This window comes from Gymnogyps californianus, chromosome 2, assembly GCF_018139145.2.
Source record: "Gymnogyps californianus isolate 813 chromosome 2, ASM1813914v2, whole genome shotgun sequence".
Classification (NCBI taxonomy): Eukaryota; Metazoa; Chordata; class Aves; order Accipitriformes; family Cathartidae; genus Gymnogyps; species Gymnogyps californianus.
In genome coordinates this window covers 27,527,208-27,553,705 of record NC_059472.1, presented here as the reverse complement: position 1 = coordinate 27,553,705, position 26,498 = coordinate 27,527,208, and the positions used below count along the sequence as shown (strand labels likewise).

At 39.8% G+C, this 26,498-nt stretch overlaps 2 protein-coding genes across 2 annotated transcripts in view; one reads left to right on the top strand and one right to left on the bottom strand.

Moving 5' to 3' along the window:
• NECAB1 (N-terminal EF-hand calcium binding protein 1) overlaps positions 1–1,130 on the top strand; it is a 56,042-nt gene extending 54,912 nt beyond the window's left edge. Inside the window, exon 12 of the mRNA XM_050915670.1 lies at positions 1,086–1,130. Within this exon, the coding sequence (XP_050771627.1) occupies positions 1,086–1,114 (29 nt within the window). The 3' untranslated portion in view covers positions 1,115–1,130. The remainder of the gene's footprint in view (positions 1–1,085) is intronic.
• Positions 1,131–8,637: 7,507 nt separating this feature from the next.
• C2H8orf88 (chromosome 2 C8orf88 homolog) lies at positions 8,638–25,318 on the bottom strand. The gene is made up of 6 exons (XM_050892443.1): positions 25,086–25,318; positions 22,614–22,706; positions 21,679–21,755; positions 17,461–17,545; positions 13,419–13,525; positions 8,638–8,919 (listed from the first exon to the last, which is right to left on the bottom strand). Exons 2-6 carry the CDS (start codon positions 22,690–22,692, stop codon positions 8,881–8,883), a joined length of 387 nt encoding a protein of 128 aa, XP_050748400.1. The 5' UTR covers positions 22,693–22,706; positions 25,086–25,318; the 3' UTR covers positions 8,638–8,880.
• Positions 25,319–26,498: the final 1,180 nt, after the last annotated feature.

The window sequence follows — 26,498 nt, the reverse complement described above, 5'->3', positions numbered from 1 at the left end:
TGAGGACAGTAGAGAACCTTTTGGTGAAGAAAATAAAAGCTAGGGCAAAGCCACTGAACACTTATGACACTATAATCCATGAAATAAACTGTTAAATTGGCATTTTTTTTGGTCAAAATTCATTAATCCACTGATGTGTCAGAGACTACTGGGCTTTCATAACCCAAATTCAGGTAAGATTCTTAAGTATCTTCTCAACATTCTTCTTCAAGAATAACATTTTTCATAAAAATGGCATAAATTGAACGATTTATGGACACATTCACAGCAACAAGTTGTGTTAATGAATTTAATCCCCAAACTGCGTAGTACAAACCCTACTGAGCCTAGAACACCTCTCTGCTAAGGGGACTTGGCATCTCAGATACAGTCACAATTCCTTTCCTTCCTTCCTGTCTCTCTCCATAAATCTTATGGTTCCTCTCTGCAGAAGGTTCAATTTCAAAAGGCCAAAGGGTAGGGACTGTGGGGAAGAAGTACAAATGTGTTTCACTCCAGCCCTGTCTATAATCTGGGGATTACAGATCTTCTTTTACTGGAATGACATTTTACAAGTCCATCAATTCTCTTACTTTTGGGGCAAAACACTCTTCATTCCTAGAGCTGTGGAAAAAGAACACCAGGTTTTAATAATGTCACCAGGAAAGAAAGTCATTAAAGCCAGCGCAACCACCCAGGGGACACAGTGCTCATCTTAAATACTGACACACGCAGCAGAACAGGAGTGAGGATTTATGTGGTTTGCTCTCTGGGATCTGGGTGCTTAATTCTATGCAACCACACCTATGACATATTAATGCTTCTTTGGATGTTATCAAAGGGAGATATAAATTCTTGTGCTAAAGCCATCCCCCCACCAGTTATACTCAGCTCTTCTGGTATTTTAAGTATTCTTCCCCTGCCTGGAGAGCTTTTGTCCTTGAAAGCATGCAGCTTTCAAATAAAGTAGTATTAGCTGCATATATAAACGAACATTTCTTTATATACATTATAGCTATTTTATTTAGGATTTTTACAAGAGATAGAAAAAGAAATACTGTGTACTTTAACAAATAAATAACTAAATAAATTCTCCTCTCTTTCAGCATCATGGTGGGTCCTCAATAACAACTAGCAGCTGTGGTTCCAAGTAATGTTAATGTTGCATTGTTTTTCATTACAGTAACATTCATATAGCAGTGTACAGGTGTGCTGGGTTATGAATTTATGATGTGATACTGTTTGTTATTATGGATGTGATCTTTTCCATTTTCAAATATGGAAAACTGCATTTATTATCTTCTCTTCTTGTGACCCGTGAAATGATGCATTCCAGAAGCTGAAATAAGACAACTATGCTAAATTGTTTATTGTGTACATTCAGTCCAAAAGCTGAAATAAGACAACTATGCTAAACTGTTTATTGCGTATATTCAGTCCAAACCGTCACAGAAAAGTGTGTCTTGACCGATATGACTAAATATTTGTGAAAAGTTTTAGTGTTACGTTAATAAACTACTGTTACTTAATGCTGCTGTTTTCTCCATTTACAGAAGAACCAGGTATGAACACGAACACATTTTCATAAATGTCTTCTGCTTCAGAGAAGCTGTAAGCATTAATTAGGAGAATAAACATAGGGACAACTTTTTGTGTTAATACAGAACTTCACTCTGACAAGATATTTTCTGCCCATGACAAGACAAGGCAGTACCGTTTTCTCTTCACAGCCTCTAGCCCCTACCCTCGCAAGAGAAAACATATCTGCCTGTCTGTCAAGCCGCTATGGATCCACAGACTTAACATTTCACAACCAGTTTGCTTTGAACCCTATGTCCTGACCACTCAGAAAAATATTTTCATTAGATCACTGGCAGCTCACTGAAAAGTCATTAGAGAAACTGCTGTTAGAGCATAAATAGCCATAGACCTGGAAGTAGAAATACATTATTCCCTAAGAAGTCTTCTTGTTGTCCCCTGCATCTGAGCAGTATGTCCTCCAGCCCAAGAATGAAAGGCAAGTGACTATTGTAACCTCACACCTCCACGACAGGTTGACAAGCTCTACATGCTAAATGACCACTCTCTCCACTCATCCAGCAGTCCAAGGTTACAAAGAGTACCCAAAGAGTAACTTAAAAGTCATATTCAATAAAATATCTTCTTAATTTATCTATTTTTATTTCAACTCAACCAACACATTACAATATGTAAATTCAAAGTGGGGAATTTAGACTACAAATGAGCAAGCTTCATTGCAGTAAGGTTCCATATTCCAGAAAGCATGACCAGGATTGAGCTCAAGATTAAGAAAGGTGTCACGTTTAGGTACCTGCATGTGACCAAGGCATCTTAGCTCCTATTGTACCAATGGAGTTCTGCGGCTAATTAGTTGCCTAAACAAAGGCATCTAGTACATGTGAGATGCTCTAGGATATGCCAACTAGTCTCCAGCTCCCAGCTGAGAAGGACATGAGTTACCTATAGGTTGTGTGTCATTTATGCCAGCCCCATGCAGCTGCTGCAGATATCCTACATGTCTCAGATGACTCCAGATGCCTACCTTCAGGCAACTGAATCAAACCCTTTGCCAATAAAGTCAATGGAGCCTAGGTTCTCTACGCAAATGTGGATGTCAGAAAACAATACCTACACACCTAAATTTAGGTACCCACGTTAGAGACAAATTTCACCTTTAAACCTTCTTACAGTAACTCACAAAAGTGAATGCTTTTAATACTGAAGTCCAAAGATTTCCCATATTGACATGATCCAACTACAGACCTGTTCTTAAAAAGGCACCCAAATAGCCATATTACACTCACAAATGACACATCAGAGAAAGTTTAAAGGTTTCTTGTCTTTAGCAAAGTAAAAGTAAGAAAGACTACTCATACTCCTGAAGATGTGGCTGGCTTTTTTCCTATGCCAAGATGTCAGTCTACTGTATGGCATGTTTTCTTTTGTCACTACTGATCTACCGACAAAGGAAATGCAGTGACATGTGACCCTGCTGCAGGGTAAATCCTTAAGTGAAAACCGACACACTACACTGAGGTTTATGACATTTTTCCTTTTCACTGGAAAAACTATACTAAAATTATTCTTAAAATAACCTGCTTTAGAACTTCACGTCAATTAGGTGCTGGAGGTGGGGAAAAAGTTCTAGTAGGTCATATGTCCTTCTAACAGTTATTCTCCTTTGTATCTTTACTAGTAAACAAACACTTTGATGAATCATACACAAGAACAAGTTTAAGAAGTTTCACTGAAGAGTTTTGAGAGCTATACACAGAAATTGCCTTCAACACATACTAGGGAAAAAGATCCATAGGACTCACTCTAAAAAAAACTCCCAACCAACCAAACAAAAAAAATTTCAGTTCTTTGTAACATTACTTGTAAACAACATACAAATAGAATATACTTGCAAGCTTATTTTACTTGACTAACTGCTGCTAAACATAAAAGAAACTGAATTCAAACAAGTTTATTTGCATAGTTCAGGGAAAGAAATCTAGTGTCTTATCAAATGCAACCTGAAATTTTTCTGCACTACTGCGATTACCATTCAACACATTCTCATTTAGCTTCCATTATCATTTGTGACAGAGGTCAAACAATTGCCTTCAGTGCCCAAATGACATTATTGTAGGTCTGAATACAGGTTTTGAAGGTAATTATATTCATACAAAATAACTATTATTGATGCTTGTCAACTGAAGGATGCTTTCAGGAAATACTCGAACTACTGCTTTCCACTTCACTATTAGATACTATACTAATTTAAGAAAAACAGTTATAGAATTAACTATGCATCGGTATACTCATTTACCTGTAGGGATGGTTCACGGACTCTGGTGCGGGTAAAACCAAAGACCTTTATTGTTTACAAATTTGTGCTTATATAGATTCATTAGCTGTCCACGCGCTCAGGCTTGTTCCATGATTAGTTAATACTTTCTGTTCACGCGCCGCGGCTAAGCTTCTGATTGGTGCTGTCGAGCAAGACACACGTCTTCTGGCTTCGGTCTCTTATCTGTTCTGCGGATTCCCACAATTCCCCCTTTTTGTTTTTCTACCCAAAATGCAGTGTTTATCATCCTCTGCAGGGCCCTTTGCAGACAGGATAGCAAACACGGAATAATGAGCAGGAGGCCACAAATAATAGCACATAATAAAATTAGCCCAATCTTTATCAAACCTTTAAGCCAATTATTAATTCCCCAGTTACTAAAAAGATTTTCTATCCAACCCCATCCATCATCAACTTGTAGCTTTTTAACTCCCTCTTTCAATTGTTGAATGCTACGGTGAATAGATTCCGAGTGATCAGAGAGATTCATACAACACATACCGTCAAGGTCTTCACACTCGTGCTCCCGTGCTAAAAGCAAAAAACCAATTGCTGTGCGATTTTGCAAAGTTGCATGTCTTACTGAATCAACATCTAAAAGCAAACTACTCAAGGCTTGAGAAGTAGTATTAGTCTGCTTGGCTAGCCAACATCCCAACTTATTTAGTGTGGCTAAGGCCTGCGAGGCTGCCACCCCTGGCGCAGCTATAGAAGCCATAATTTTCTTTTCACTGTTCCAAAATTCCACATCATCCCTGCACTCTGCTTTAAAGGCGTGGGTCGATCACTTGGAGCGCCAGTGATTAAAATTATTGATGTATTTGGTGTTAGCAAAGTGAGCCTCCCCAAACTGCAAGGCCCTCCTTTTATATGAGATGGTATTCCTCCCCATGCGCGATCGCCACAGATAAAAAAGATCCCTGAGGGAAGCGCCAGAGGCGCGTTGCTAGATTTGGAAATATTCGGGCTAGTATAGTTGCACCAGGCTGTATTATTTCTATATATGGACAGAGACGAGTTGATATTTTGCGCTGTCGTTCGATTGCGCCCTGAATAATTAAAATACAAACAGCTGTCCATTTTAACTGAACCCAGGAGTTCAAGTTCCTGTGGCTCCTGTGGTAATTGGGGTAAATGAGCACTCCACCCGTCCCAGTTGTCGACACAGGCACTGAAACTGGAGCACAAATGCTGGGACTGGATAGTGTTGGGCCAGGTATCCGCCGGGACTCCGACAAGACATGTTGAAAAAGGGTTCCCTGGAGATACAATAGACAGGCAAATAAAATCTTGTCCTGTTAGATTCGCTAATGTGACCCACACATTCATCTTTGGTTGTGGGGGCACCCATATTGCTTGTATACACCCAATCAAACTTAAAAAGGTCGTTATCCTCTCCATTTTATATACCGGTCTGTATAACAACAAAAATAACGGATTGAATAGATCTTATGTATACTATTAATTCTCTTACAATAAATACACAATGGTGCTAAAGTATGATTCAGATAAATGTGCTGATTACCATTAAAATAAATCAAATACTTTCTACAAAATATACAATGTACAGTAATATATCCACAGCAGCGTTTACAGACTAGACATATAGACATCTGTGGCCTAGCGAGGCCTGTTACACAACTCCTTACTGTCTCAAGCAAGTCATTTCCCATCAAAACAGTTTGCGCTGTCACTCAAAATGTCTTCTGATATCTCAGCAGGCCCTTCAGGGTCTTTTGCGGTTGTCTGTTGTTTGCCTGGTACCTGCGGCTTTGTGAGCGCTGGCCGTACACACCGAGCTGGAACCCAGCAGGGCCCGTGATCTGTCAAAACACAAGCATACCCTCTTCCCCATGTTATTAATGTAAATGGACCTTCCCATTTACCATTTAGTAGGGATTTCACCATGACAGGTACATTTTTATCTCGTAATGTTTGCTGTGATACCTCCCCTAAAGAGTGAAGATGGCAGAGCATCGCCAGTGTCTCAGTATGAGGGGTAAAGGACAGATGATTCAACACATATATTGCTTTTGCTAAGCGGGGAGTCTCCAACAGTTCCCCCTTTTTGTTTTAACAACATGGTTTTGAGCACACTAACTGTGGGTACTGCTGTCGAATTGGCGTCAGTGCAGTGGCAACATATTGCTGGCAAATGGTGGGTGAATTTTTCATTCCCTGTGGCAGTACTGTCCAATGATATCTTTGCATAGGTTCCTTACAGTTCTCCGTGGGTACTGAAAAGGCAAATCTAGATGTATCTTCCACTGCTAAGGGTATGGTAAAAAAACCAATCCTTTAAATCGATGATAATAATATTCCAATTCGCGGGGATCATTGCGGGAGATGGCATACCCGGTTGCAGTGGACCCATGTCTTCGATTACTGCATTGATTCATTGCAGATCACGTAGCAGACGCCACTTCCCATTTTTCTTTTTAATGACAAACACTGGCGTGTTCCATGGGCTAGTTGTCGGAACATTCACTGCTGCCGCAAAGGCCCCAGCAAGGGCTTCAGTTTGGTGCGAGATAGAGCCAACTCTATTGCAGACCTCGATCATCTGAATTATACCGGCCCCTTGTGATAGGGTTTGTAATACTCGTTTACAGTCTACATTAGCGTTTTCAACCGCTAGCTTAAGTAATAGGGCTTCCTTTGCCTCGGCGTTATCAATCTGCTTATCGAGAGCGTCTCTCAAGCGATCAATAAATTGCATGTAAGGCTCGTTCGTTTGTTGTATAATACGGGTAAATGATTTTTCTGTTTTCCCTGTCTCTGGTACTTTAACCATGGCTTGATAAGCTAATCAGGCAGTCAAACGCAAAATCGCGGGGTCAAGTCGTGCCTGTAATCGTGGATCGTCTAACAGCGGCTGCCCTAGCAGCTGGGGTAAGCCTGCTCCATGTAATGGATCATTCGGCTGCTTTTCTAAATTTGCAAGTGCTTCCTGGGCACACAGATCCTGCCACCGTTGTGTAAATAACAGTTTGAGTTGGCGTTAAAATCATGGCAGCTAATTGGCATATATCATAAGGAGTAAGCAATTGTCCTGTAAAAACATTTTCTAACAGACTCTGAGAAAAGGGGGCAGAAAGTCCATAGGTCACAACGGTTTTTCGCAACTCCTTGATTAAGTCCCAATGGAACGGTTGCCACTCATTTGGTCCTTGATCCCGCACCAGGACAGGAAAGGACCAACTCACTGCCTCAAGGTTGCCTGCCTTAATCGCTTCCTGCCTTAGCCTTGCCCACCGATCTTTAGGATCAAAGTCCATGCCGTCTGATGTCGTTTCTTTCAGCAGGGCGGGAGGGATTGCTACAGACGCTGGCGTAAAACCGGGCAATTGTCCAGATGCATCCACAAGCTTACACTGCTCACCCTCCGGAGGTACTGAGGCAGCCTGTAAATCTCAGGATTTAGGTCTGACAGTGGAAGCAGTCTTTTCTCCCGCTACGCTTGCTGTCGTTTCTTCGGGGGGGGGGGGGGTCTGGGGATCTATAGCACTCGCGGCGGCAGTGGCAGCTTTTTTATCTGCCTTAATCTGCCGTAAATTATCTGTCACTACACGCCAAGTGGTCATAATTTGAGCTGCCGTAAGGTCACCTTGTGAGGCTGCTTCCCAGATTAGTGTGCCGGCTTTCTCCCAATTATCTACATCAAATACTTCATGCAACTGAGTGGAAGCTCCATGCGCTTTAAGCCACATTAACAACATTTTCATAGTCCGTTCCTCATATTTGATTCCCCGCTTAGCTAACAATTGCAATAACAGCCGCAAAATGGACACTTCTTCTACAGACATATGCGCCCCCATTTTAAAAAAAAAAATAAAATGCTCCAGTTGCTCACCTTTATTTGGTGATTGAGACCCGGGTCGTTCAGCTCCTCCGCTGATAAATTCGTTCAACTGGAGTCCCTACCGACGTACGTTCCACGCTGTAGTTTCGTGCCCCACGTTGGGCGCCATTTGTAGGGATGGTTCACGGACTCTGGTGCAGGTAAAACCAAAGACCTTTATTGTTTACAAATTTGTGCTTATATAGATTCATTAGCTGTCCACACGCTCAGGCTTGTTCCATGATTAGTTAATACTTTCTGTTCACGCGCCGCGGCTAAGCTTCTGATTGGTGCTGTTGAGCAAGACACACGTCTTCTGGCTTCGGTCTCTTATCTGTTTTCCAAGTTATTTCAGTCTTCAGCTTCTTTTCTGCGCACCTGCTTTATCACTTATTTACTCCCTTATTCTATGTCTTTCAAGGCTATGTCTAATTGTTCAAGGCTGCTCGCAACACTCCCTGCAGATTCCCACATTTACCCATATAAGATGTGATTAAAATCTGTCTTGTTCCTCAATTTTGCCCATTACTTTCACTTTTCAAAGTCAAAAACACTGGACAATTATTTACAAAGAACTTCAAGGAATGCAATGCGTAGGCAGTTCTCTTGTTCTGATCCATGATGAGAGAAGATTTCTCATTTTAGTGAAACTGTTAGTAACAAGAGACTTTGTACCTTGAAAAGAAGGTATGTATCCACCAAATATTAAGGAATCACGTGTCAAGATGGAGATTTCAAATTAAGAAAGCAAGCAAGTGAAGTTGGGGGGGGGGGGATATTAAGCTAGAGGAGTACATATCCTAAGACATCTGAGATTTGACACAGCCAGTATTTGTTGTTCCATTATTACTGCTAAGGAAGGGAGGTGAGAGCAAGCAAAAAGCCCCAGTCAAGTATTGGTTTAGAATTCACGGTCAGACAGACTATACGGCTACATAACACAAACAATTCAAGGACAAAATTCTGTCACAGTAAAATGTAAAATTATTTATTTTCACTGTAATTGTATTACCATCTCAGGCATTACAAATTAAAGGTTTGACTTTTAAAGCATTCAGGCAATTACAGGAAGAAACAGGCATTTCTGTAAGTTTCACAGGGTCCCACTTTCATCTGTAGGCACCCAGGTACCTTCAAAAATCTTAAAGATCTACATCATATGTAGCTCCTTCATTGATGGATTTCTCATCTTCCAAACAACCCGTCACTTCTTGCATATGTCAATAAAAGGGTTGCTCTTTTCCTGTAAGACAAACAAATCCTCAAATTACTTCAGTTATAAGAGGTCACTTAAACAGTTTTCATTGGTCTGCTTATACCTCTTTTCTACTCCATGTACATTTAACAATTTGGTATTTTTTTGATTAATGCAAACAGTTCTACGTTCATTAATCATAGAGACTTAATCTGAAATCTTCCCAGAAGACTTTGTCGACACAGTAACATCAGTTCAGTTCAAATGCTGAGCTATGTATAGCTAGGCCCATTCCCCACATCTCAAAAAATCCCAGTGTCTTTCAGGACAAATGCAACCCACAGCCCACTAACTCTAACAACAGCATGTCCCTTGTACAAGTCACTCTAGGAACCTTTCTCCATCTGAAAATACGGCTTTCACTCATAGATCGGCATAACTTCAGCAGTGACTTCAAAAATTCAGAACTAGGCAAGTCTTAAGATGGGCAAGAACTGCCTGAACACTCAATTCAGCGGCAAACTGTTGACAACCACCTGCTCCTAAATACAAGCTCATTGACATGTTATAGGAATGTTCATCATTAGAAATTTATTTGGAGGCATCCTTCTGCCCCTTTTAAGCGTCATTCATTTAATTTACACATACATGTCATCAATCCCTCTGGTTTCTATGCAGAAAAATGGGTGACATTTTTCAGTCAACACACTGGAATTTTCCCATGTAACCACAGAATCTGCTGCATGAAGGAAATTGAAGTGCAGAGGAAAGAGGATGGATAATGGAACAATTGAACACCACTTACTGTTCAGTGTAAGTAAATTAAGTGGTTTTGCACACTCCACTAAAAACAAGTCCTGAATAACGATATCATCAGGATACAAACATCCTACTATCCTTTCTGGTACTGCTCTACCAAAAGAGTACTGTCTTTAGGTGACTTGTTATCAGGATGCCACAAGCAAAACTCCACAGAAATACACCTCAACACTTACTTTAGAGATCTCAGGAACACCAACATTCAGGTAATTTCTCACTATGTCAGTTCTGCTACAGGATGTCCTCAAAATTAGTCTGTATCTCTCCCACCCGTCTAGAAACCACAAAGGCTACGAGGAAGATTTATTTTTTCTTTTTAACTAATGGGAACATCCAGTAAGATCTGATGAAAGAGACACAGCTTTCACAGCCTCCCCAAACCAATTGTTTTTTCACTGTGAGGGGGACCAAGCACTGCAACAGGTTGTGCAACCTCTCCACAGAGAGGCTGTGAAGTCTCTGCCTGTGGACATATTTAAAACCTGACTGGACATGATCTGGGGCAACCTGCTCTAGCTCACGCTGCAGCAGAGGGGTTGGACTAGGTGATCTCAAGAGGTCCCTTCCAAACTAAATGATTCTGGCAAAATTCATTGAAAGCTACTAAAAACATGCTTAGGAAAGAAAAACAAACAAGCAAAAAAACCCCCAAACCCAGACCAAGGCTGTAGATTATAATTCTGTCTCATCACTAAACAGATTAGAAAGAAACAGCACTCAGAAAACACTGTTTGCATCAAAACTAAAACTGTTTGTACTTGTCCTACAGGCTTTCCCCTATTAATCAATCTGTTCTCTACTTCAGTGCAGAATGCTCAAACTCTGATGCCCAGTCTCAATAAGCAAGGTGTCACGCAAAGCAGGCAATTTAACGTGACAGACTGATGTCACCGTACTGCACCAGAAGGAGCTTGAAATCACTGCCTTTTCTGGATAAGTTAGTTCTGAATTTATCTTCACTTTTTCTCTGATTCCAGGTGCCTTCTCAGATTACATGGTCAAGAATTATTAAATGCTTTTCCACCAATCTACATATTGTAAGAAGTATTAAGAAAAATCCACAACAGCCTCAATCCTTTTATGGGATATTGGGCTCAGACTATTCTCATTTGAGATGAACGCCCTCCTGGAAAGACAAATTGCTTATTCAGTGTCACTGTTTTAAGAGGAGCGATACACCAATGAGCCCCGCATTCTGAACAGACAAAGGCCTCTCCTATTTCCATGTTGACTAATCAGTCCTGTATTTCATGAACGTCTCACTAGTAATGTTTTCCAAGAGATGCAGCTAACTTAGAAGAGGAAATAATGCAGGTCTTTGTCCCATAAAATGTTTATAGTTACTGGGTTTTTTTCTTCTAATTTTGAAATGTGTTTTATCACTCCTCTTTCTTGAAATTCAACATGTATCTTTTCACACTAATATACGAGACCTGAAAGTAAGACCTATTAGTTGACAGGCCAAGTCAAGTCTAAGGCATTCCTGGATAAGATGCAGCTTCTATTCTATTCACAGATTCTTATATTTGGATTCCCATACAGAAAAACTTAACATCTCCAAGTGCTTCAATCTTTTTATAGAAAGTGACTAGCTGGGTAGGGTTCATGTGTCCCACAAATAAAATTTTTATTTCAGTATATGGCAATGGGATTTCTAACAAGGTTCATATACTTTAACTGAGATCTCACAATGTTCTTGGAAACAATGGTAATTTTTTCCTCTTCCTTGCCAATAAGGAAACTGCTTAGTGAAAAGCAAGCCGGTATATCCATGCAGACATACAAAATACATCTTAAGACAGTCCACTTCCAAAGCACTTACATGCTTAATTCATGATAATATGCCTCCAAACAAACTCCCAAATTACTAAAAATTCAATGTCTACACTGAAATTCAACACTAGAACACAACAGTGGATAGTTTTATCCTATATTAACAGCAAAACATTTATTCTAGTCAATTTAGAAAAAAAAAAAAAAAAAACAGACTATCACCGACCAAGTTTCATACTTATAATGTGGAACTAATTTGTGAAGTATGACTGGCAAGCTAATAGTATCACCTTTATATACTAATGAGACCAGTATACTTGCAATACCCTTTTCAACACTGTCTCCAAGATCATACAGCAAATTCACCAGCTGTTGCTTTCTTTTAATGAGAACAGGATTTTCTTCCTTTAGCTTCCTACTCAACCGTCCATACTTTGTGATTAAGACACCAATAATGATAGCAAAGTGATATAGTTCATGTTATTCTAACACAAAATCCTAACTAATAAGGGTTTGTAATTTACCCATCCCCTTTTGCAGCTGAATAGAATCAGAAAACTCACTGCTTTTTTATCTCTATGATAAATCAGCATATGCAGATGGGGGCTTACATACATATGACTAACACAAAGCAAAGACTTCAAGAGCAGGCCTCACAAGCAGTGAGATACTCTTATTTCTAAAGACAAGACTACATATGAGTAGATACACTTATGACGTCATCCTACAGACACAGATCCTCCAGCCCCAAAACAATCTCTTAAAACACATGTAACCCATCTTGGCTTGCACCAGTTTTTACTATCCTTCTTTCCCTCTACCCAAATTATTTGCAATTTAGCCATGTCATGAGCAATTTTAGAGTTCATTCGTCCACTGATTCCATTTCGGTGGGGGTCCTCCTTTACCTATGAACATAACCATGTGAAAGTGTATATATTATCAAAATTTGCCCCCCTTAGAAATTCATGCTACAGGAAGTGGGGGGGGGGTGGGGGGAAGTTAGGAAATTCAAGAGTTGAAACTTCCCTATCTGCAGGCCAGTTTTCAAACAAGAAAAGCTTTCATCTTGAGGACAAATATAACAGAAAGATGTAAAAAGTAAGATCAGGGAAGTTTAATTTTGTTTTTCCAAAGAACAGAAATTTTAAAAGTTTAAAACTGCCTTGAATTGTGGCCAACACAGTAGTCATCTAGACATACTTCTCCAGGACAGGAATCCTATTTCTAGAACTACACCCCAATGGCCTCAAAAGCAGCCTAGTACGTAGCCTGATTTGATATTATAATGTTTATAACCCAAGAACGTTTTCCCACACTTGGTATGTGGAACGCGAACCATCAGATTTTTTCTCTTAGCATACGAAGTATTTGAGGATTATTTCATCTCAAAGGTTAAGGTGGCACTCCTGGATATCCGTCACATTCACCATTCATTTCTATTCATTTCTCCCCAACAACACAGACCAGAGATAATGATAACACAAACTGCATTAAGCCCATTAATAGTTTTGTAGTGGACACTGACGCATGGACAACTTAAATTTCTGGCTTGATGAAAGTCTAATTCCAGTGTTTATCACAATTGTTCTCTTTTATTTTGAAAAGACAGAGATGGAATTCACATAGAATACCAAAGCCATGTACTGTGATTTCCTAGTAGAAAGCTTTAATATGATTTCATACTGACTTTAAATTTGGAAACATACCTGTTCCTTTTCCTGAGAACAAAGAAAAAAACCTTTTCCTTTGTATGGTACTTGCCATGGTAAGATGCCAAATACCGACTGCAGAAGTTATGTACAGAAGTAACAGAGCTGAACTGCACAATCTGTCTTTTGAAGATTTTATCAATTTGGCAGGCTAGTCCAAAGAAACATGTCTCCTATCAAATGGGTTGTCAAAAACTCCATGAGTGTTTTTATAACTTCACTTAATATGAAAAATGCACTTACTGGCTTTTCAAGTACAATTGGATGATCAGGAAGAAACTCTGGCTTCTTCTGAGAAAGAGAAACACTTGAAAGTTTCAGAAGGAAATCTCTGCTGTATTTGATCCTTTCTGTGAATATACAAAATTACTAAGTTCAACATTGCTGTTTAAGGTATTAAGGTTGGGAATTCAGAGAACTGATTCGATTTCTTATAGAAGGGTGGAAATGCTGCATGTGGAATATAAAAATCAGTATTAAAACCAGCAGTAATTTAAGTCTGACCTTGCATCAGGACAATTTGTAGTAAATTACAGAGCATTTCACTTTAACTCTATCAAATTGACTTAGTAAATATGGAGGACTATTCCAAGCTAATAAGGGTTTGTTGTTTTAATACAAAAGAACAAAAAAAGGTGAATACAGCCTTACACTACAGACAGACTCCCTATATCTTGTTAGAATTAACAGAAACACCACAAACTGGTCTTGAAACCCTAGAATAAAATCTGTTTATAACTCACACCAAAGTGGCACACGTTTCTATGGAACAGATAACAAAAACTGAGTGTCTCTTTTCTTGGAGCTATTAAGTTGATGTCTTTCAACAGCTAAAAGTAACTATGAGATCTGCTGCATGTAAACTGTCAAACGGATTAATACCAATGAAATAGTTTTGAGGGTTTTACACTGAATCAACGACAGTCAGGGGCTTTGCTTAGAACGTGTGTGTTACTCGAGTCTGTACCACTATCTCTACTCTAGCATAGCCTCAGATATAATATGTCCACCCATGTCCATATTTTAAGCCGATACTCTTAAACAAGAGCAGAAACAACAGGAAAGCAATTACGCAAAGAAGGGACAAACTTTATCTCTGGTCCTTGGTGACAAAGAAGTTTATTCCCTTAGGAATAATGGGCCTGCTGTAAGACTGTTACACAGTCACCTGACTGACGACAGTTTTTGCTTCTCAGGCTGTAGGCTGTTGACAAAAGAGGCCACAAAGTCAACTGTGAATGGGATTTTTTCCTGCCTTTGATGACAAATGATTGTAATAACAGCTGAACCTATGTGAGGGCATGAGGATAACTTTAAAAAGAATAAAGAACATGAGCATATTTGAAAACCTATGGCTTGGGTTTTTTCCCCTTGTTTAAAAACATATGAAGAAGACTACTTCTGTAAGACCTTTGACACAGTCCTCCACAACATCCTTCTCTCTAAATTTGACAGATATGGATTTGATGGATGGACTCTTCAGTGGACAAGGAATTGGTTGGATGGTCGCATCCAGAAAGTAGTGGTCAATGGCTCAATGTCCGGATGGAGATCAGTGACAAGTGGTGTCCCTCAGGGGTCCATATTGGGACCAGTACTGTTTAATATCTTCATCAACAACATAGACAGTGGGATTGAATGCACCCTCAGCAAGTTTGCAGACAACACCAAGCTGAGTGGTGCGGCTGACATGCCTGAGGGACAGGATGCCATCTAGAAGGACCTGGACAAGCTCGAGAAGTGGGCCCGTGTGAACTTCATGAGGTTCAACAAGGCCAAGTGCAAGGCCCTGCACATGTGTCGGGGCAACCCCCAGTATCAGTACAGGCTGGGGGATAAAGGGATGGGGAGCAGCCCTGTGGAGAAGGACTTGGGGGTGTTGGTGGACGAAAAGCTGGACATGAGCCAACAATGTGCGTTTGCAGCCCAGAAAGCCAACCATATCCTGGGCTGCATCAAAAGAAGCGTGGCCAGCAGGTTGAGGGAGGTGGTTCTCCCCCTCTACTCTGCTCTCATGAGACCCCACCTGGAGTACTGCGTCCAGCTCTGGAGCCCTCAGAACAGGGAAGACATGGACCTGTTGGAGTGGGTCCAGAGGAGGGCCACAAAATGATCAGAGCGATTGAACACCTCTCCCATGAGGAAAGGCTGAGAGAGTTGGGGTTGTTCAGCCTGGAGAAGAGAAGGCTCCAGGGAGACCTTATTGTGGCCTTTCAGTACTTAAAGGGGGCTTATAAGAAACATGAGGACAGACTTCTTAGCAGGGCCTGTTGCAATAGGACAAGGGGCAATGGTTTTAAACTAAAAGAGGGTAGATTCAGACTAGGTATAAGGAAGAAATTTTTTTACGGTGAGGGTGGTGAAGCACTGGAACAGGTTGCCCAGAGAAGTGGTAGATGCCCCATCCTTGGAAACATTCAAGGCCAGGTTGGATGGGGCTCTGAGCAACCTGGTCTAGTTGAAAATGTCCCTGCTCATTGCAGGGGGGTTGGACTAGATGACCTTTGAAGGTCCCTTCCAACCCAAACTCTTCTACGATTCTAAGACAAAGCAAGGAAGTGACTAAGATAGCAGTAAAAAGCACTTAAGAACTGTAGAGACAGATAACTGAAGGCATACTACCATACAGACTACAGATATCAAATGGAAATTATTATCTAGAACTTAAGGTACAGCTGGAGATAAAAATGGAGTTCCAGTGGAAACTTCACAGTGTGATGGAAGAGGGGGGCAGGGAAAAAAAGACTTATTTGTAGGCAGTAGCTGAAAAACGGGATCTCTAAAGTTGTGTTACTCTGAAGGAAAGGATTACAACAATCAGCAAACAAACAAAAGCCCTTTGAAAACAAGTGTTGGAAAAAGTTTGACATTATGGACAAATGTGGAGTAGACTCAGGAAGGCATCACAGAGCAATTAACCACTAAAAAAGATCCAAAGTGATGGCTCATACAAGAGACCAGGATCTGATGAGAAGCCATTTAAGATCTTGTAGAACACAATAGTCTCTACACACCACAAGCAGAATCAATGACAAAGGATCAGAAAGCCACCATCAAACAGATAGAACTTGACAAGCCTGATACCAAACCAGATCCAAAAACCAGAACATTATTCTATTTACCAAGATGAAGAATAGAAGAAACGAACCTGACCCTGAAAGGGGAAACATGGAAGACTTACTTTCAAGTCAGTAACACATGACAGTGCAGAATTACTGCTCAAAAACCTGGGTGATGGTAACCTCAGACTGAGGAAAAATAGGAAAGGCTCAATAAAACTTAACAGAATTCTTTCAATTCTTGAGTACTAAGAGCAACAGAACAAACCAAGTCTCCAGAGATTACTTAAGGATCGGAGATTACAGATGGAGATTTGAGATGTCTGATTACAGGAAGACATTAACAGAAAAAATTGTCTCAATGAACTGATGACCTAACCTCGATCACTGTTACAGTTCCTGTGACATGTTTAAGAATGAAGAGTTAGGCAGGAAGCAGTGCAGAGGAGGACTGTGAGAATACATATGGAATCTGAGAATACCCCTTAATGAAAAAAAAGAGTAAAAGTTCGGCTTGTTTAAACTACCAAACCATGACAAAAACATTATTATGCTTTATGAGGACTGAGTGACAGGCAGTACAGAAAGAAAAGCATAAGAAGCAAACCTTAAGGACAGTGTTGACACAAGAACAAACTGTCCAGGACTAATCATAAAAGAAATTAAGTGATTTCTAACCATCAGAAAATTAGCATTTCAGGAGCACTGTAGTAAGAGTAGGAAAAGGAAGCTGAACTACTAAATTCTTAAATTGCTTGCATGCAATAGTCCGTATGCCATGACTGACCCCTGCAACAGGCTACAGGATGCAACTCAAATCTGTACTTCTACACACAGAAGCAATGTACACAAAACCAGGATTTTGTGTGAAGAAATGTTTTTATACTTGGGGTTTGTTTTTTCTTGGTTTTGTTGGATTTATTTAAAAAAAAAAAAAAGAGACCAAAAAAAAAAAAAGACAGGTACACCCTTATATGCAAGCAAGTCTACCAGTGGAGGTTTCCCACCTCAGTTATGGCCAAGTTTTACACTTTCTCTAGAGTGTTATGTGAAAAACAGAAAGGTTTCATATTCATATTGCTCTCAAATTGTGGTACAGAGGAAGCCAAACTCTCAAAGCACTGGGTAATGAAAAAAAATAATATGCAGCCCACATCTCTTCAAAGTTCAACTGTCTTCCATCCAGAAAATACAATTCTGACACAGATCTCCATGCCGTATTTTACCTTTTTTTGCTTCTGATTCATGCTGTTTTGGTTGACAGGTCATCATAGTTTGAGTTAAGATCTTCACTTCAGTCATTTCAGATGACTAAAATAGGGAGGGAAGAGTTAAACATTTTTTGATATATTTCACAAAATTAAGTTATGAAGCTTGTTTCCTTTAAGTAAAGACTTTCCTTTAAGTAAAACAAGGATGTATGTTTCTGGGTTTCTTAGTTAAAAATAACAGTTGTAGCACAGTTTGTTATCAGTTTCGCTTTCACCAGTCAACAAGATTTTGGACAATTAATACTTTCTGTGCACAAAGAAAACTGGATTCTGTTCATTTTTTCTACTCCTTCCAATTGAATCACCATCTTATTTACAGTATAAGAACAGTCTGAAAAGAAACAGTCTTGCACAAATTAAACTGTAGTCAGAACTGTAGCTATTTATAACAGTTGATGCACCTGTATCTTGAAAGATGAAGGTCCTGCAAAGTACCTGCAGAAAACTGTAAATAGGAATACTGGTAATGTAAAATGCCTGAAAAGTTAAATTGAACCCGTAGAATGTTTGTTACTCTTAATTACATACAATAAAGGAATAGTTCAATGACCTACAAAGCAGTACAGGCAAGCACATTTGAGACAGCAATCTTTTAGACAGAATTTTACAGTGCTATTTCTAGTTTTTACAAAGAACACAATTATCTCCTCCTTTTCTCTTATCTCACCCAGAATACAGCCAGAAGCTGCTACACTGGGGAATAATAAAAGCAGGAAGGACTTTCCTTAAGAGCAAAAGAGAGACCTGGATTCTCTCACTTAGCAAAAGGTTTCATAAGCACGAAGACCCAACATCTACAGTATAATGCTGAGTTCCTTCCAGCTGCCAAAACCTTGAAGTGAGTGTTTTGGAAAGTAGGAAAGCAGTTTACCCTCAACAGTTTGTCTTGGCTCCCAAAAGGCTCCACAGGTTTGGCTGAGGAATTTTAATCTCATTCTGAGATGGGGGGGGGACGGGACGGGACGGGGGGAACGGGGACACACAGGATGGGACAGGGACACGCAGGGGTAGGAAGTACTGAAAATTCTGGGAAGCATTTGTCAAAAGCGGAAGAGATTCTATTTTCTGGACAGAGACAGCAGTTAACACTTTGTACTGTAACTGCACCACCAGCTTTCATGGTGTGCTAAGACTCGTTACCTTTTCCTGATTTGTCTAAAACTTCTGGGGAAAAAATCTGAAAAATCTAGGGATTTCAGAGAATGAAGTTAACAGAGAGCCATACTGCTAATTCTAACTGCTTTGTGATGTTCAACTAGTCTTTGCAAGTCTTAGCTATTCAAAGGCTCTTTCCAAGTACAAACAAGGATTTAACACAATCTCAAATCCACAAGAGACAGACACGCATGATAAAGCAGAATTTACAGCAATGTGCCAGACAATGTCATCACAGTATTTTTACATTTCTTCCTGCACCATCTCCCATCACATCATCCTGCCAACTGCTTTATAATATCAAGAGTTCTATTATGCTTGGGTTTCGGTCCAAAACTTAACATTCGAGTATCACCACTCACAACAATACTCTTGTACATGTTGCTATCTGAAATCCATCTACAAAGAATGGAATCCATCTATAAGGAATATCCCTAAAGCAGGGCATGTATTTCTGAAGCTCGACATCATTTTTAAATGGTAGTTAAGAAATAGTAAATTAAAACTGATACTGACTGATGGAGACTTTTCAAGCCTCTCTCTCTACCTCAAATAGATCTGAGGTAGTGGACTCAACACGCTCCAGATCTTCTGAAAATTCTTTGCGTATCATGAAGGAATAAAAATTATTCTTTGCTTTAAATTATCCAGTTAGGGCGCAGTGAGAATTCAGGCACTTTCACTCTGAACACCAGTTTGGTGGAAATTCCCTAGAATCAAGGCCAACATTTTAGATACAAACACTATCACTGTGCTCATTATTAACAGTAGCTCTTCTCCACTTCCTCTAAGGCTTAAGACTAAAAGTTTCAGACTATAAATTCCTCAGATAGTAGTTTTAATTCTATAATTCACTGTTCTTTATACTCAGAGTTGAATCTAACACTGATCAGCACTCCTGATGTGCCATAATGATGATTCTTTTTTCCTCGCAGAAGACTAAGCAGCTTTAAGTGTGCATACTAAATGTCCCAGAGCAAAGCAGTTTGAGGAACTCAGTTGCCAGATTCTTCTTCAGTTCTTTCTCTGCTTTAAGAACCTGGTGCATCAGAGATGGCGCTTTTTTTGTTTCTAAAGCCTCTTTTATTTTTAAAAATCTATTTATAAGTTAGTGGCAAATACAATCTGCTTTACTTTTTAAAATCTTCACCGTTCACCACGCTTTCCAAAAAGTAACCTGCATTTCCTGTATCCTAACCTATATCAACTTGAGTATTTATTCTCTCTTTAATAGATCGTCACTACATAAGACTACAACTGGTATAAAAAGTTGTAACAAGTTGGTTTTCCTTTAGCAATACTAAGTGTTATGTCAACTGTTGTTCTTGTTTTTCACCTTACAGTGAGTTTACTGTTGTGCTAATTTATCTTTTGGAAAAGGAAATCTATTGGAGGAAGAAGGAAAGGAGATGAGGATAATTAAAGTTTTATGATTGTAGAGACAGAGCACTATTACTGTCTTGCCAAAAAGGCAGTAAGATTTAAAGTACCTGAAATACAATTACAATTTTGAAGAACAAGTTCTTGAAGTGAAATATATATATTATTCTAGGAATGGCGACATTATTTCACCATATCAGGAGCCAAAGAGCAAATGGATAACAACGTACAGCTTTCTCAGATCATCACTGACGCTTTTTGAAACATACAGAATGGTCAGCAAGATTCATTAAAGAGCGATAACACACAACTCTGTATCATCAGATTCAGGTCCTGATATCTTCAGAACTAGATACTGAATGTTCCTGCTTAGAAAAATATCCTGTGAAGCTGCTATGCCAGCCTCCAGGCCAATGCTGCCCATCAAGCAGGGGTACATAGGGTACTAATCAACTGGTGTTTGGAGGTACCCATGAAAGAGCTGACAGTCAAAAGTATTAAAAAGCCTTTTCAATATCCTTTGGCTTTCAATAGCCAAAGGAAAAGTTTAAAAAAAAAAAAAATACAGCTATACTAACATCAAAGAAATGTAGTATGTCGCTACACGTAGCCAAATACCGACGAAACTGAGTAGTACAACATTGCTGACCACAGGCCTATTCCAAAAGGGAATAGCTTGTTCTCCTAAATACATATTGCTCAACAGACAAGTATAACTGTTAATCTCCCTATGTGTGATCAAGACCTTGGCTGCCAACATCTTGACTTTTTTTTTTTTTTTTTTTTTTTTTTTAAATAAAGTCAAAGCCAGCTTCCAGAAGCTTCATACAATAAAGGAAGGACTACGGGATTATTAGACCTCTTCTAAAATAAAAAATGAAGGAACTGACTGGTCTAACAAAAAAACCCCTAAAACTCTCAACACGCTCTGAAGAACATTAAAATCAGTATCAACGGTAAAGCAAATTTACACTATGAAACATTAAGCATTCCAGTTGGAACACTACAAACTTCATTTTGCAGCAAACAGCTACAACCAATTTCAAGTTTGAAGGACACATTGTACCATGTCTAAAAACAAGTATTTCTGGCAATAAAGCACTAGAGTGCTTCTGGTTTTTTGAATGCTAAGGCCCATTTATTGCCCGGTCCACCACAGTCAATGAAACAGAACTACAGAATGCACTGGAACTGTTTAATTATCTAGTTTTGTGAAGTTTGCTGCCTCAAATGAATTTGTGCATGTGCTAACTAAAAAAAAAAAAATAATTATTTCTAATGTTATTCTTTACACATAGTAGGCAAATATGTGTACTGAAGTTTAAAATAGTCTTAAATTCAATGAAGACTAAAGAAACACCACACAGACTTTCATAAGACTCTAAATAAGTAACTCATAAGATATATTTTTCAGCTACTAGTGCATGCAAATATCAGGAAAATGCATTCCTGAAACTCGTACTTCTTTTTAACACTTCTAACACTGCTGGTTTATAACACACGGATTCAAGGACACTCCTAGCTGGAAACAGAGTTTACTTTTCATTTGGTAACATAAGGGATCAGCTGACCTCCAATTTATAGCACTCTAGAACACACTCCATCAACTTTGTCATCTACTGTTTACTCAATACTCACCCAGTCAACCTTACTCTGCAAACATACTTCAGTGTTGCTGGGTAATTCAGTCTGAAAGTTTAACGCAATGGCTGATGCTGGTGAAGATAAGAGAAAACGTTAAGAAAAAATATTTTAAACAGACTCCACATTTGTATTTTGTGATACTTGCCACAAGAACATTACTGAAATCCAACTGCAAAGAGATTATACACGCATTTACTCACAAGTTAAAAGCTCTAAATCATCACAGGACCATTTTTCCATTTCTTCCATGGATTTTAAGCAAAGTAAAAGTGTATCATGTCACTTAGCTTCTGTCCACATCATCACTGCTGCCACTGTTTCTCTGGCCACCAAAAATATCTAACTTAACAATAACAATAGCTGTAATACTGCAATATCTAGAAGGCATACAGAGATTTAAAAACCAAAGAAAATATACACACCTGACATAAACACAGCATGATTTTTTTTCTTAGGCTTTTTTCTGTTTGTTTTAAACTTGTATGAAGGCTAGATAAGCACGGTACGGTGCAGTATATTGTACTTGCAATAAAACCCAAACAATAATCTATTTGTTAAATTATGTGTATTTTATGTTTTCAATAGCATATCAATAGCATATATTTTGTTTCCAATAGCATGTCAACTAACCCATGAAATCCAAATTTAAGAGAAGCCTGATCCAGCTTTCTGAAGCCAGAACTGCAGATGCCAAGCTAGAATACCACCAAACAGTTCTGCATAAACCTAACATAGTCTAAATTCAGATTTTATCACAGAGATGACTTAGTAAGATCAACACACAGCAAGCTACTTATACATCACCGTAGTTTGAACAAAGTCATTTAAAAAAAAAAAAAAAATCCAAGTCACCTTACACATCCTTGTTATTTCCTTAAAAGCAACTGAAGCTTTGGCAAAGTGAACTGTATCTTAGCCATGCTACTCACCTTGTTTAGAAGACAGATGATGCACAGGTCGTGCTGGCTGAAGGGATTTACCAATAAACTTTTTAGTTTCCTTTAACATTTTGAAGCATCACACTTTAAAAAAGCAGCAGAAATCAACACAGAGCATTCAGTTTCACATACGGATGTTAAGAAAAGCAGTCTATCTACCACTCCTTAGTTGCATTTGACAAGAGGATATACCGTATTTTAGTATCTGGGCAGGAAAAAGAAGAAAGACCTAATACTGAAATCTTCCTAGATGATAGAATATGCTGGATAAAATTTGCATAAAGACAGAATCAGACATCTCTCTCATTTTTCCTTCCAATTGAGCTACCCTAGCTTCTTCTCAAAAAGATTTTTTTCCTGTATGTATGTCTGTATGCTTGGAGAAAGGAGATGGGGACGTGATGGAAATGAAGGTATTTTCTAACAATTTAATTCTATGGGGTTTTGATTAATTAACATCAGTGTACCCTTTACAGTCTGCTGGTTGCACAGGCGTTCCTTATATATATCTCTACATAAACTTGCATCATTGTTTTTTAATATCTACTTTAGTTAAATTAATACAGTTTTGCATCTTCCCACTCCGTTTAGCTGCTACAGAAGCACCAAAACCTGCTAAGGTGGTCCTGGGCTCACAAATCTCCCACTATAAGTAAACCACCAGTCATAAAATCTTAATTTGTAATATCTATATCTTCATTCTTCTCCTTCCCACCCCCATCTCATTTGTCAACTGGGAGATTTCATGATTTGAAGGAACTTCAGCTTCTTTTAGAGAAAACGAATAGCAGAAACAACAATCAACACAATAATAATGGCAGTGAAATTCTGTTTTCTCTAAGAGACTTTACAAGAAAGGGAATAATTGTTATAACAAAAAAAGATTCAAAGGAAATTATCATGACTTCAAGAGTTAAAGCTATACAGATTATTATCCAATTCCAGTATGGAACAGGAAAAGAGAAGTTAGGCTATTTAAAATATGATCCAGTATCACTCCCTACTTTAACTGGTCTTTGCATTATAGGAAAAAAAAAAAATCATCTGATGATTTACTACGTTATAATATTTTGAACCTGAACACTGAACTTTTAATATATTCAAGTAACAATTTTCCAACATAGCCAGTTTGAACCCATTCAGGTCTAGAAACCAACTGTTAAATGGTTACTGTCTGAATTAGAACAATTAAGCTAAAGCTAGGAAAAAAGTTCTGGTTTGATTCCCTGGTTTTCCTACCTTCTCATCTTAAAAAGAAAGACTTGAAAGCTGTGGTTGAAAGCAACAATGAAAATTCCTGCAGGTGAATGAACTAAGACTACCGACATGGCAGACGTATTTCATTTTGTCCAGATCAGGAATGCTTGTTTAAACCATATTTATACTAGACACAAAATTTCCCCACAAAGCAATGCAGTAATTATGTTTGCATCGGAAGATAAAAAACCCCAAGTTCTCCTTCGTACCCTGATTGCAAATGACATGCACACTTTTTAAAAATAGGAAAGACTGTTCAAGAGGCTGGTTAGCTTCTAGAATGTAGCACACCTGTATTTTTTAAAGTGTCCTCGTGACGATGAAAACAAGATGACTTGTGGTGACAGCAAAACAACACATTTTGCCCCTCCACCCCACTCCCCCCCCCCCCCCCGAATTTCCATGAGAAGAATGTCTAAGAAACCACACACTCCCAAAGAAAGCAAAACAGAAAAGAGGATGAGAGGGCGGAGTTTGGGCATGGGTGAAATCAAGTACTGTGTTGTAACAGCTCTATTTCCTGCTTTAAGCAGAAGGAAGAGGCTAGAAAAGATCTCAAGAACTTATCTAGTCCAACCTTCTGGATTAATACAGTGTTCTGACTAGTATGAAAAAAGTGGAGAAAGATTAGTTTTAATAGCTGAGAAATAAACTGCTTCCATGAGAGACTACTGCTGCAGGGGCACCTCCTGCACCCCAAGACTTCCCCCTTACAAAGACCGTATTGCTTCTCAGGAGTTACTCCGATTGGTGACCTGCCCACCAGAAAGGAAGCCTTCTGCAGTAGCAACAGGCCCAGCAGGATTTCTGTATGACCTTTTTTTTTTGAGCATCTTAACAAGTTGGACATTCACAGCACACCGCTTACGAGGGCTATCAGAAATGTTCTTTGGAAGACTCCTTCCCGAACACGTGAAAGAGAATTAACACAATTTTTGTGAAAAATCCCCCGAGCCCAGCAGGCCCAGCAGTAACCAGAAACTGACCATCTCCCCTCGCCCAAAGAGGCACAGCACTGTTTCACTCAAAGCCCCCGAATGCCTACCCCAACCCACAAGAAAACAAAACCGCTCTCCGCCAGCCTGACAGAAGCCGCCTGCCTGCTGCGCGGTACCTAGCAGCCCTCCCCGGCCAGCCACCTCGCCGCTCGCCAGCCCCTCCCGCCCCGCTTTGGGCCGAGGGACCCCCAGGGCTGCCCCAGCCCACCTCTAACCGCCTCACTGCGCAGCTTCCCCCGCCGCAGGCAGCGCCTCTGCCCCGCTATCCCGAACGGGCTCGCAGGGGCCGCTCTCCCTCAGCGGCGGGCGGGGCCGGCCTTCGCGCGGCGCCTCTGGCCGCAGCCGCGTGCCAGGCGGGGTCGGGCGCCGCCGGCCGTTTAACGGTCGCGCCGCCAGCGGGTGGGGGTGGCGGTTGCGGTCTAGTGACGGTCTTCGGCGTCCCTTAGTGGGGCTGCCGTGGCTTCTTCCCGCGACCTGTGGCGTTTTTGGGAGGGGGTGCAGGCTTGAAGGGTGCCTTACGAGGCGCGCCGGTTTTTGTCGGCCCTGTGAAGGAGCGGGAAAGGCAAGTCACATGCTGCCGCCAGCTCCCTCTTGTGTCAGGACTGAGAGAGACTGGAAATAAAGGTGGTGTCGTTTGTAGCCCTTGGAGCTACTTCTCTGTCCTCCAAAGTGTCGTCATGTTTCGTCAGGGCCTTACAGTGGAAATGAGGAGAAAATATGTGACTTTTGAACACAACTGTGAGGCCTCCACAACTAAACTCATCCAGAAAGAAAAAGAAAATCCACAGGCCTGGGAAAGCTGTCAGGTGTGGTTTGTGAATCAGAAAACAGCCCTTGCCAACCTGCCTTTGCACCAACCAGTTACATGGGTATGAGGGATCAGAGAATGGCCGCTGGCTTTTCATTTATGTAAATGATGGGATCCTGCATGTTTTGGAAATTAAAATGTATTTTTTCTTACAACATGTAATCAACAATAACAATGGATATGCCCTGCTAACTCCCAAAGGGGCAGACTAAATTCCCTGATGTTAATTTGCTGGATTCCAGATAGTCACCTTACATTACTTGAGTACACAATGTTAATGAAAAGTCCTTAACTTTTTTGTTAAATATTTTTTTCTGGGTTTTTTTTTTTTACTATTTCATAGCACCTGCTAACTCTGACTCCAGAGATTCAGAATAGGTAGGTAATATCATGTAACTTAATTATATAAAGAGCAAGCACTTAATAGGTATTTAATTATTAATATCTAATGTTAAGATTTACAATCCTCGTTTGTTATATATAAAGACTTTTTTGTTCCACCAAGCATCTTGGTTCTTCTTTTCTGCAATCTCTGAAATTTATTTTTAAGTTAGGTATGGAGAGTTGAATACTGTCCCAGAAATAGAAGCCAATAGAAGTTCTAGTAACAAATCATCTTCCAGTTAGTTTCCTGAACTGTTCGCGCATGGTGCACCATCATATTGTTTTTGCAGACACTGATGCAGTACATCTGCATATTCGCTAACCCACTTGCTGCCACTTAAAGTCTGGTTTGAAGTAGTTTCTCCCGAATGAATGAGTTTATACTCAAGACATACCACGTTTCTTCTGACCTGTCATCAATTCTCGCAA